Source organism: Choloepus didactylus, chromosome 9 (genome assembly GCF_015220235.1).
Source record: "Choloepus didactylus isolate mChoDid1 chromosome 9, mChoDid1.pri, whole genome shotgun sequence".
NCBI lineage: Eukaryota > Metazoa > Chordata > Mammalia > Pilosa > Megalonychidae > Choloepus > Choloepus didactylus.
The window spans coordinates 31017170-31030490 of NC_051315.1; the positions used below are offsets into that span (position 1 = coordinate 31017170).

General features: G+C 37.7%; 1 protein-coding gene across 4 annotated transcripts in view; it reads left to right on the forward strand.

Moving 5' to 3' along the window:
* Positions 1–1667: 1667 nt before the first annotated feature.
* KYNU (kynureninase) overlaps positions 1668–13321 on the forward strand; it is a 136570-nt gene continuing 124916 nt past the window's right edge. The window contains exons 1-2 of one of the 4 annotated variants that reach the window (XM_037849630.1): positions 1668–1875; positions 9097–9278. In XM_037849630.1, the coding sequence (XP_037705558.1) occupies positions 9110–9278 (169 nt within the window). In that variant the 5' untranslated portion in view covers positions 1668–1875; positions 9097–9109. Of the gene's footprint in view, positions 1876–9096; positions 9279–13321 lie in introns of those variants that run through there. The other 3 variants (XM_037849631.1, XM_037849628.1, XM_037849629.1) reach the window with 3 other exon arrangements.

Below are 13321 nucleotides of genomic sequence, written 5' to 3' on the forward strand. Positions count from 1 at the left end.
GGGACTTGGTTTTGCTACTTCCTCCAAAACTTGCTAAACAGAGTTCTTTCAAATTTTTGGAAGTTTAATTTAATATTATAAAGACTTTGTTCGTCATTATATCCCTGGCATTTAGCTCTGTGCCTCATGCAAAGTAAATGCTTAATACTTTATTTTTGAATGAATAAGGGTATAAATGAAGGTAAATAAAAACACCATGAGAAATGTACAAAACATTAGAAATAGAAGTGTAGCTTAGACCCCTGAGCAAGGTTTCTAAAATTGGCTCTGTTAAACAATAGTTTTTAAGATGATATTTTGATGCAATGGTTTTTAATACTAATATTAAAAGATTTTAGAAGCAATGTGAAAGCAGGAACTTGAGATGCATGTGTGTATATGTTTATATATAAAAAATCTCAATCTCTATTTCTATATATCTATAGACATTAGTTAAAAGAATATGACTCTCCTACCAAAAATGAGACAGATTCTGCCCTTAGGCTAACTCCCAAGATATCAAATCTTCCCAAGTTCTTACAGCCCAAAACATAAGCAAAATAGAAAAAAAATACAAATTTTGAGAGCCCCTTAACTGGATTTAAATCTTGACTGTTCCAGCTTAATAAAATGATGATACTCTACTTACTTCTATAGGATTATAGGATTATTGTTAGGATCGATGGGCAGAAGTATATTTTCTTTTCACTAGGCAATTATTTGTATTACAGTAATTTCGAAGGCTTTTTACCCCATCTCTTGAATCCTGGAGGGATAGTAAATTTTATCTGGTATATAAAAAAAATAATAAAACAATATGGCATATTGACTTATGTGTCGTTCTAGGATAGGCTTTCTACATGCATTATTTTATTATCTCAGTAATCTTGTGAGAAAGTTATTTTATCCTCATTTACTAGGCAGGACACTGAACCCCAGCAAGGGTAAGTGACTGATCCAGGGTCATACAGCAAACACATGGCAGGGATGATTAAACCATAGCTGTTGCACTGAGGGTGCTTAACAAAGTGTATGTTCATAAGTAAATCAATATTTCAGGTCCAGTCTTTAGTCTTTAGTCATAATTCAGAAAATTTTGCTCTTGGCTTTTATACCTAAAAGGGTATTTGTCAGATGACCCTGTCTTGTTGACCCACAGGTAGACAGTGTGCCAAATGCACAAGTTTAGGACTCAGTCTGAGGAGATTATCAAAGTAGAACGATAGATATCCCATAGGTTTAAAGGAACAATTTGCACTTGTCAAGTTCCCCAGACTAGTTTCACTTGGATCCTAAGACCCTAACTCTTTCTTCCCTTGATTGCCTTATTAACGGCTTAGATTTATAACCTAGGAGTATTAAAAGCCCACAAATTAGGCAGCAAAATACATCCTGGAATTAAGAGGCTGTTTTAAAGTTTTGATGAAAATGTTCAAGTGTTAAATAACGCACCATTGGACAGTGAGTCTCTATCTCAACATCCAGGGTTGATTTGGGAAGAACTTTTCTCCTGTGCTTATCTTATCTTAGAGCCCAAAGCAGAGGAAGGTATGCAAGTTTTGGAATTTAGCTCCAGCTCAAACTTACCTCGTCACCTACCCAAGGAGCTAATGAGTTGAAAATCTAGGCAGTGCTTATAGGAATCTAATGGACAGAGAGATTTAGGAGAAGAGCCACAAGCTTTTGAAACAGAGGAAGAACAACATTTTGATAAGCTTTCCATCAGCGACCAGACCTTACAATCACATTAGCTAGAGTGGGAGGGACTAAAGTCACTCTCCAACTTCCCCACAGGGTGGAGTCTGTGCAGAAGTGATTTGGATTTTTCACCCCGAGGTCTGTTAGATAAATCAGCAAGGATCCTGCCAGCTGGGGACTCCATTGTGATCCTAGGTGGTAAGTACCACAGCCCTGCTGGACACTCAAGTACATAAGTAGATAGTGATTTTCCAAATGAAAATTCTCTGGTAGAATCCTTGTCACTATGCTTTACAGGTTTCTTCTGCAAGTTTCTTCTTTTTTTTCTATATTAGCTTCATAATCAAGACTGGCACAAACCTCCTTGTGGGTCCCACCTGTAAAATGTAGATTTAAAAAAGGAGATCTTTACCAATGTAGTGAAAAACAAAAATTGATGCCAGTAGTTCATTGCAATTCATTTACTAAATGATGTCACATTTGACTAAACTTAATCCTGTTGTTCCTTGAGTTTTAACGGGAAGATGAGATCAAAGTCCAGAGTAGCAACTGAGAAAAAGTTATCTTTCAATAAGCTTTAAGTCGTTTCTTCTTAAATATCAAATGTTTATTTAAAGAAGTGAAAGAGTCTATTCTTGAGCAGAGTTTCTTCCTCTTTCATTTTATGAAACATTTGCCTAAGAATGGAAAGTTGATAGACTTTTTTTCCTACATAGCAAAGGGAAGTTGCTTTCTCTTTCTCTCTTTCTTTAATAATTTCTTTTTCTTTCTTTCTTTCTTTCTTTCTTTCGTTCTTTCATTCTTTCATTCTTTCTTTTGAAGAGTATAAGACATCATGTAGGTAATAAAATTGGAGCAAATGTGTTATGAATGTGAAACTACATATGAAATATGCAGTTGTAATAGAATGATGTCACACTATCTCCACAATGATACAATAGGTTGTTCGGAACACAGAGATCGAATAAGATTGTAATATAGTCTGTCCTTTATCAGTGGACAGCCACCATTTCTTCATAATTTGTTCTACCAGGTTCTAAACTTTGAACTCTTGTACGTAAAATTTGCTCTTTTCAGGCTTGAAAACTGAAACTGTGTAAAGATTAACCATTGTTTCATCACAGTCATTTATTTAACTGACTATTTGACTTTAGAACCCTAGGGGAATAAGGATAGGAGATCCTGAATTCCATGATTCCATAAAAATAATCAACAAATGGCAATTTCCATCAAAACACATTGATGTAAAGGATAGTCAAATATATATATATCTTTTATCTCTTATAGATGACTTTACTTCACTAATCTGATTTGATCCTAACTGTGTCCTTTAAAGAAATTAGTTTATCTTAATTTTATAGAATGTTAAAGCACAAAGAAGTTGTGACCTTTGTAAGTTCATGGGGCATGTATGCCCACCTTCTTAAAAAATAGAGTAATGCTATAAATGTGAAATAGAAAATTTGGAGGTTTAAAAAAAAAAAAAAAACTTGGATTGAATTTCTTTATTTCAAAATAAAATATCAACATGGTGGTACTGGTAAACCTAAACAGCATGAAATCCTGGCTTGTGAAGCACTAATTGTCTTAGTGCATGGGGAGAATGCAGAATCAAACAGCAATTATTATGAGTTATTAATATTACTTCCACTAGGAGTGAAGGCACTTGTCTGAGTTGTAGTAGGAAGTAATGATGTAATGAATGTGTGTGCATCTGTTGGGGTGGAGTGGGGTGGGGCTGAGGCAACCTCTTTCCAGAAAGTCTCCTCACCATCAGCTCTGCAGAGACTGAGTCACCTTCACCTGAGCTGAGACAGGCCCAGCAGAGGAACCAGCCACATTAGCCTTTGCTGGGCTGGGGCAAGTTGGGCAGAATCAGGAAGCAGGTTGCAAGGAAAAATGAAGCAAGAGGTTCAAGTCTCTCACCAGGAATTCTGCTCTGCACGTTCTACCCACAGGCCTTGCCAAAGGCGTGACAGTTGACTCAGCTCCTCAGGCAGAGTTGAGTACCAAATAGTGAGCGCCATTACCCCTTTATTCAATTTTTGTTTCTACCCTGCGCTGTCCACAGTTTGGTCTGGAAATGGGAGAAAATGATTTAGAAAATCTTAGAAGGATTAAATGAGATACAAATATAAAGAGGCAGTTTCGATATATCACAGGTCAGCATAAGAAATTAAATGGGAAATTCGGGGAAGTTTTGCAGAAGCCACAGATGACATGTGAAACCAGCAGATGACACACAAAGGCTAGAAAAGTAGAGATAACTTAAAAAGTTTAGTAACTCAAATGCATAAAATCTATGTACTGTTATGTATAATATTGCCTGCACTGTATGTATTTTATTGTTTAACATAAGTGAATATCTACACAATTTTTTTCTTTAAATTAAATTTGTAGTAAAAGAACTCCAGTTCTGCACACCGGTTTGGGGATGCCAAGTGCGTTTACAGCAATCTCTCACGTGACATCTCACTGTGATCTTGCAGTGATCTTTGCATCTCAAGTTTCTCCTATCTTGTATCTTTTAAACGGCATAAACTATTACAATCATGGGTCCCAAGCACAGTGTTCCTAGTAGTTCAGAAAGTGTTCCCAAGAGACAGAGGAAAGTGATGAACTTGAAGGAAAAAGCAGAATTGTTAGATAAGCTTTGTTCAGGCAAAACAGCTGCTGTGGTTGGCTGCCATTAACGGCATTAATGAGTTGACTGTAAGGCATATCAAGAAAAAAGAGAAGGAAATCCAGGAAGCCGTTGCTGCAGCTATACACAACTGCAAAACATTTGCATAAACCACGAGATCAGCAGCTTTCTCATGTAGAAAGTGCAACATTCTTTTTGGGTGCAAGATTGTTATTAAAAAAAAAGGCATTCTGTTATACTCTGGCATCATATGAGAAAAGGCTAAGTCCTTGTATGATTCCCTAAAGGAAAATGAAGGTGAAGGGTCTACCCTACAGATATTTAGGCCAGCAAAGGCTGGTTTGAAAATTTTTAAAAAAGGTTTAGCCTGTGCGATGTAAAATGACAGGAGAGGCAGCATCTGCCAATCAAGAGGCAGCTAGAGAGTCTCCTGAAACCTGAAAAAAAAAATTTTATGGGGATTTTCCAGATCACAGGGGCACCACACCCCTAACCCCCATGATATGGAAAGGATAACTGTAAATGTATGTATGTATGTATACAGTTGAGTTTTACTGAGAACATGATGGTAGCCAACTCTTCTGCATATTTATTTTTATAACCCTATTCAGAGGGAGTAATGAACCCTCAAGTACTGATTCCCCAAAGAAAGTACCAAATATAAGGCATGCTTTCTGGATTCTAAGTGTTGCTGGAAATATTCCTCAAATTATTTTCCATATGTCCAGAATGAGAGAGGGCATCCTTCTAGTAATATGTCATTAATCATGCCAGCTAATTCACTGAGCAATTTTGTTTATTCTCTTATTCAACTGCCATCAAAAAAAACAAAAAACAAAAAAGCCTGTATCTAAAAGCTATTAGAAATAGGTGACTACAAAGATAAAATAATACATTTCAGTAGGTTACAGCAGCAAGTTGATCAAGCTACCAAAAGAAATGTGTTTATGGTGAGGATACACATGATAGTGAAGCAGAAAAACATCTCATGGAGTTTCAGGAATAGCCAAGCATATGGGCCTCCCAGAGCTTTGCTCATAATTTTTGCCTGGAAGGATTCAGTGACTCTTGTAAGGACTGGGTTGTTCAACTTTTCAGGAGCCAATATTCAATCCCCTGCCATTGTGTAACTAGACGATTCTTTTTTGCTGCTAGAGTCACTTTCTGAATTATCAGATGATCTGTTTTATTCCAAAAAATGAGTCACATATGACAAAACCTGTCTTAGAACCATTTCATGGTTTCTCTCTGTGATTCTTTTAAACTTCTGTTCCTTTTTCTAACTGAATGGATAAATATATCTAACTGATCAGATTCCTGAGAGAATCTGATTTCATGCTAAGCTAAACTCCATCATCACTGTTTGGTTCGAGTTTTCATACCAAGTCACTCTCAGACACTGACAAAACAGTGCATTGTCTTTGGTGGGTCAGGCATCCAGTGGAGATCTAATCAATGATGACCACATAATTCATAATGTCCAGCAGTAGAGAAGTAAAGACACAGTCAGCTCTACTCAAAAAGCAGGTGCCTTCCTCAGAAGACTATACACGAGGACTCCTTTAGAAGAAAGTTTTAGGTATGGCCAGCCTATATGATCATTCCCATCTAATATATACCTAAATAAATGAAGAACTTGACAGAATGTATGACATATAACATGAGATGTGCTTGTAAGTGTTACAGGAGGAGGAAAGACTACTTTTAGCTGAGACACTGTTAGGTCTCCTGGTGGCCTTTGAGCTAGGGCTTTGAAGGGTGGCTAGGATCTGAAAATAAAGATAGGAACCGCACGAGAAAAATCAGAGCTAGATAGAAAATTTCATGAGGACAAATAATTTAGTATGAAAGTACCAGCAACTCCAATGTTGAAGATATTTTCTTTTCTGCATAAGTGTATAGAATTGGAGCAATTGCAACCATGACTGGTATCAAAGCAAACAAAACAAACAAACGAAAAAGAACTCATGCTCAGATGAAGCTCAGCTCAGCATCCTCATCTAGGAATATAATGGATGGCTCCTCAGAAGAGATCATTGTCAACTGAGGAAGGAAAAGATCAAGTAAGCAGAGGAATTTAAACTTAGAGGACAGGAAGAATGGCTTTTACTGGCATTCTTTAACACCCAAACAAGCAACTGTTTGCTGCCTAGCATTGTGAGTTGGGGTGTGTGCCAGTTTGAATGTATTGTGTCCCCCAAATGCCATTATCTTTGATGTAGTCTTGTGGGGCAGATGTTTTTGTGCTGATTAGATTTGCTTGGAATGTGCCCCACCCAGCTGTGGGTGATGACTTTGATGAGATATTCCCGTGGAGGCATGGCCCCACCCATTCAGGGTAGGCCTTGATCAGTGGAGCCATATAAATGAGCTGACTCAAAGAGAAGGAATTCAGTGCAGCTGTGAGTGACGTTTTGAAGAGGAGCAAGCTTGCTAGAGAGGAACGTCCTGGGAGAAAGCCATTTTGAAACCAGACCTTTGGAGCAGACGCCAGCCATGTGCCTTTCCAGCTAACAGAGGTTTTCCAGAAGTTTTCCGGACGCCATTGGCCATCCTCCAGTGAAGCTACCCGATTACTGATGTGTTACCTTGGACACTTTATGGCCTTAAGACTGTAACTGTGTAGCCAAATAAACCCCCTTTTTTATAAAAGCCAATCCATCTCTGGTGTTTTGCATTCTGCAGCATTAGCAAACTGCAACAGGGTGGATGAAGGGAAAGAAGGTGGATAGAGGAAGGGTGATTGGAGTGAGATTCTGGAGCCTCTTTTTTTGTGTTGGTTTTAATTGGTCCCCATATTTCTAGGCTTTAAGTACAGGTTGAAAAATATCAAAATTATGTCCTGCCATCCAATTTTACCCTGAACTAAAGACTCAAATATCCAACTCCCAGCTTGATACCTCAGCCTTTATGTTCAATATTTATTTCAAACATAAATCTGATTTCTTCCCTCAAAATGTTTCTTCCCCAGATATTAATTCAACACTTGTCACGTATTTGCTCAGTTCCCAGAAATGGAAGTCACCCCTTTTCCTTCCCTCACCAGAGATAATCCTTTGGCCAGCCCATCTACTTTTAATCCTGAATGTATCATCAACCTAAACACCTCTACCTGTCCCTTCACCTGTCACCACCACATTTTATCCATCTTCATTTCTCCCCTGAACTACTGCAGTGGTCTCTGATTTGTCCCACCATTTCAACTTTTACAACTCATCAAAGAGCAAAGTGATTTTTAAAGTGTAAAATTATATCACATCACTTGCCTGCTCAAAACTCTCCAAAAGCTTCCCTTGTAGAAAAATATCCAAGCTCATTTCTGGCCTTCAGAGTTCTTATGAGCAGCTTCTGTGTCTGCCTCTCTCACATTGTCACTCCCCTTCACAGACGCATCCTTAGTGCATTAGCTGCACGGGCCAAGTCTACCTCTGCCTCATGGCCTTTGCACTTGCTGTCATATTCTCCAAGTCCAGGTCTCCACATGTTTGGCTTCAAAACATAATTCAGAAATGCACCGATACACTCTCCTCAGAGAGATGTCCTAGACCACCCTAATGTAACTATTCAGCCCCCAGTGGCTCTATCCTATTATCCTTCTTTTTAACACAAAGCTCTTCGAAACTATCTGAAATTACATAATTTAATAATTACCTGCTTGTTATTTTCTCCCTTCTTCAACTAAAAAGTGAACACAAGAGTAGCCACTTTATCTCTGGTATACATGAGTGTTTCACCAGTGTAGGCAACAGTGCCTGCCAAACGGTAGGTGCTCAAAAAACATTTTTTGAAAAAGTAAATAAATGGAGGAATGTATAAATAGAGTCAAAGAAGTTTAAACATACAAGTCAAGCTAGCCTGAGAAAAAAATTTGTCTCTAAGAATATTCTTGCTCAAATTAAAAAAAAATAAAAATTAGGGGAACTAAAAATAAAGAAGTAAATACAAATAAACCTTGGGTGAATTATTAAAATGTGTGATTAAATCTCCATTATCATTTATCTGTTTTTCTTTTCCCCAAAAAATGACAAAAGTTAAATGATGATTAAACAGAACAGAATATGGCTTCCAGGAACACCTCAGAGCCCTGCTTTGTTCTGCGACTGTACTTGTGATATGGAAAGAGTAGAAATTTCTAATCAGTAACAGCAGCAGGTGGATCTATTTGGTCTTAATATGGCAAAAATATTAACATTATTTAAAACAAAGTGGTCATTTTCATCAATATAATTTTCTTGCACAATAACAAATTTGTTAAGGTCCTAGTTTATATTTGTCAATAGTTTAAAACCTGTGATCCAAGAATCACTGGGGCTGGAAAAATGGATGTGGGATAGGGAAAAGTAAAAGCTAAGCGGGGCACTGATTTTCTATGCTTTCACAAAATCATCTTTATTTTTAGTCCTAGAAAGATATTTGGAGGAAAAGATGATGATAATGTTAAATATGTTTGAAAGCCACTAATGTGGTCCACTTTTCCAGAATAAGATAAACAAGAAGCACTAACATTTAGTAAGGACTTACTCTGTCCTGAGCTCAATTTTAAGAGCTTTACACATATTATCTGATTCCTTTCAACAACACTAAGTTACTATGATTTTTTTCATTTTATAAATGTGAAAACCTCAGGCAAAGAGTTTAGTGTTGTTTGGTTAATTATATCATTTCTGAGGTTGAGAAGATGGCAATCTTAATTAAAAGGTGTTTGCTTAAATGGCTAATTTCCAGCAGGAAAATAATAGCTGCTAGTTTTAATTTTTTTAACGTTTCATTTTTAGAGAACAACTTGCAATGGAGCCCTCACCTCTTGAGTTACCTGCTGACACAGTGCAACGCATTGCAGCTCAACTTGGATGTCACCCAACAGATGAGAAGGTTGCACTTCACCTTGATAAGGAAGATACACTGAGGCACTTCAGAGAGCATTTCTACATCCCCAAAATGCAGGACCTGCCTCCAAGTAAGAATACTGGGAAAGACTTTTTTTAATCAATTAATTTATTTAGTTTTGCTATTATATGTGTTTTTCATGAATCTTGGAAAATTATTGTTCCATTGCATAATAGAGCCATTGCGATTGTGTCTGAAAAACAGCAGGTTCCTTGTGCTACTAAAGCAACCTGTCAGTCTACCTTTGCCTAAGATTATGTTCCCTCTTCCTCTCTGAATAAAATGCTTACAAGCTGCTTGTGCTGTCATCTACTTCTCTGAACAATAGAGTGACTGATTGAAAATTATAGGCGGGTGCATTTACTTGTTCTCTGAGCACTTAGAGCTCAAAGCAATTGCTTTTCAATACGGTATTACAGTGTCTCCTATTTGGTGACACCCAGTTTATGATAGCATGATATTTATCTTAGAGGGAATATTATTTGGGGACCTGTTGTATTAGGAGGGATGTTATATGAATAGCCATCTTTGCATGCTGTGAATAAAGAAGGAATATACAGAATTTTTAAAAGATGAAGAAACAATGCCTAAGAAATGTATGCTGCAGTTTTTTAAAGAATACTGCAACCTGGCTCTGTTCTTGGTTTTAGGGAAGACCCCCTTAAAAAAAAAAAAAGTGAAAACAGGATAAAAAATATTTCATATTTGGTTTTACTCCATTTTTTTATTAACAATAAAGGTGTTCTGGTTGAATAGAATAATCCACCAAAATGATTTTCTTATGTGCGCTTCATAACAGAGGATGATCTCCATTTTTCTTTAGATTAAATGAGGCATGGGGAGTTTTGGGTACTCAGAATCTAAAAATATCAGATAACATGATTTGGGAATGTTTGTACTTGACTTCTATGTCACATACTCTCCTTTGATATTCACCTAAAACATAAATTGACCTCCTGCCATGAACCCGGCACCCAGTAGAATTCTGGAAAGATGAAAGGAGGGAAAATCATATATACCCAGTTTAAAGCTGCTTGATATCATTTGAGAGAGACAGTAATAAAAGGATAGCCGCATGAGGCCAAATGAAATAGGGCTTTAAATGAAATGATCTGATATCATAGAAGAGAAATCTTCTAGGTCTTTCTAGAATCTAGAATGAAAGGACATTTTGCTTTGAATCTTAAAGGATTAAAAAAAGAATAAAAGAAAAGCAAGTATGTGGAGTATGAGGAAATTAAATCTCTAAAGGGCTATTGAAATATCCTGGACCCACTTGGGAAAAGTCAGCTCAGGATGATTGCCCCTACTCTGAAGTGCTCTAAGGTCCATCGGCTGCAGGGTGCAGGGGCAGCTCGATGAGCTCCTAGTTCCAGGGTTCTCAGCACAGCAAGAAGATCTCTAAATCAGGTTCAGGCTCTGGAACTTTATGACATGAGGGAAAGTTGTAATTTCCTCAGGAATTTTGTTTTGTTTTGTTTTTATTTGTTTTATTCCTTTTAGTAAGTGACAAGGAAAACAGATAAGAACACACAAAAAAGTAAACCAAAAAATTCCGCTAATATGAATATCATGTGATTGGCAGTGGAAAGACATATTGATCAGGTAAAGAATAGAGTTAGAGAAATGATTTGAATATTTTTGCAGAAATCCAGGAGGAATTATGAAGTGGAAGCAGTGGAGATGGAGAAAAGGAAAGAAATTCAAGAGATATTTGAAATACTCATTAAGTAAACCTGATATGTAATAACAGGAGAAATATGAATCAAAACTTTCTGGTTTAGGTGAATGCTGGCTTCTGCCATTTGTGCCCTTGACCTCACAGACCAAGAAGGTGGCAGCTATGTTTCTTGGAGTAGGAAGCAGGTAGGGACAAAATAGAAAAGACGACAAATACATCCTTTCTATCCCTTGAGGAAGGTTCACAGAAGTTGCCCCATTCCATGTCCACCTGCAACCCACGGGCAGAAGTTGTTCATGGCCCCCTACCTGCTTGGAAGACCTAGTATAAAGTGTAATTTTGGTGCTTGGTGGCCACATGCAAAGCTAAAACTTCTATTACTATAGAGGAAGAATAGAATGGGATTTAGGTGATAGCTAGCAGCTGGATTTAGTTTGAAGATACAGATTTGAGAGTCATCAGCATTTCGGTGACACCATGGATGTGGATATTATCCAGGCATCATAGGTAGATTTAGAAAAGTTTGGTGGTAAGAAAATTAAAAGCACTAGCAAAGTGAGAAGGACTATAGAAAATCAGAGGCAAAGAAGAATAGGGAAATGTAGTACCGTAAAACCCAGTGAGGAGAGAGGCATTTGAGAAAATGGGGACATTCGCCAGCATTAACTATCACAGAGGCTGTGTGATGAACTTTTAATTTTAAAAGTTAGGAGACTATTATTAAATAGACTTAATTTTAACTTCTGCTTTGGAATGACAGGGAGGGAAACTATATTTTTCCAGGTAACCAAGGGACTGAAATATTGAAAACTGCATATGGGGAAAAGGAAATGAGTATATGTGTGTGTGTGTGTATGTATGGAAAGCAGGAACTTAATAATGCTTGCACATTGTAAAAAAGAAGTTGAGAGAGAGAGAAGAGAATATGGTTTTAGCCAACCCAGACCTAATGCCCTCGATCCTTTTCAGATCTCAGAAACCAAGGCCCTAAGATAATACACATTGCTGAAGACAGTCTTTGTCTACTCTCAGAAGATTTATTGGCCCCAGTGTCCAAAGTCAACATGATTTTGATTGAGGTTTCTTGAAGATGTAATAAGCGCCACATTTTTGCAAATCCATACCCAAGCATTCCATCCTTCTGGCTACTTGTTGCCATAGCCACCATCGACATATGACAAAGGACTGAGAATAGAAAGTCTTTTATTGAGAGAATTTTGGCTTTCACCAATGCCTGGGAAATCTCTGTTCTTATCTTAGCATTTTGAACTCCGTTTCCTAAGGGAATTCTGTCCCCAAGAGCGTGGAATATTCTTTATCAAATCCTCAAAATACTGAGAATTCTTCCACCCTACAACATTCCACCCACCATTCCAGACTTGAGAGAGAACTAATGGGTCCACAATTAGAAAGTAAAACATAAGTAAGTATTTGAAAATGGGCTGCAGTGATCATACATTTTTTGAGATCTTCCTCTGTAGATGCTTCCAGCGAGCTTCTTGGGAGCATAGCCTTATATTCCCATAAAGAAAAAGGCACCACATTTTCTCAGTACAGCACCAGGAAATTTAATCATCTAAGGCACACAGCAACACAAAATAGTATCACTTGTTACGTTCTGTTTAATAATAATGAGAAAATAGAGACTTTATTTAGTAAGGTGCATACATCACACAGCTCTATAAATTTCACAATGTGAAGACTCTTGTGTAACTAGATCCTACATCAGAAATAGAACATTACCAGCCACCCGCAAGACTGCCTTGCTCGCCTTACAGCTATTACCGCCTAAAGGATAACCACTATCCTGATTTCTGTAGCTTGTATTTGAATATCAGCTTCTCAAGTTTTATCTAAAATCCATGCCAAGCTCTTATTGAAGGACTCAACGTATGGATCAGGGCTAAACCATTTGAATGTCACAACCGATGCACATTTTCTGTGCCTTCTATGACATGTATAGAGTCATATAAACACAACTCCCATCCAGAAATAGAACAATTTCATCACTCCCCCAAATCTCCCTCAAGCTAGGCCTTTGGAAGCATTCCCTCCCCTGCACTCCTCTTGTTATAGGGATAGTCAGGTGCAGCGAGGAAGAGTGGGATCAGAGATACATGAAAGAAAAGTTTATTAGGTCCTGGAACAGAGAGGAGTGGCACATCTCGCAGGCTCACACGGGGAAACATTCCATGAGCATGGGCTCAACCAAGCAGGTGGGGAGCGAAGGTTGCAGTGGACCTGGGGACCTGGGGACTATGCCTTTTTTTTTTTTTGAGATTACCTTCAGTAGTTTATCTGTTCTTATTAGATTATCGTTCCCCCTTCACTAATTGCTGTCTATCTCTAGGTCCCCTGCATTCTGCAATATAAAATACTCATTTTACATTTTTCACAGAGTTCACATGAGTGGTAACATACAATATCTCTCT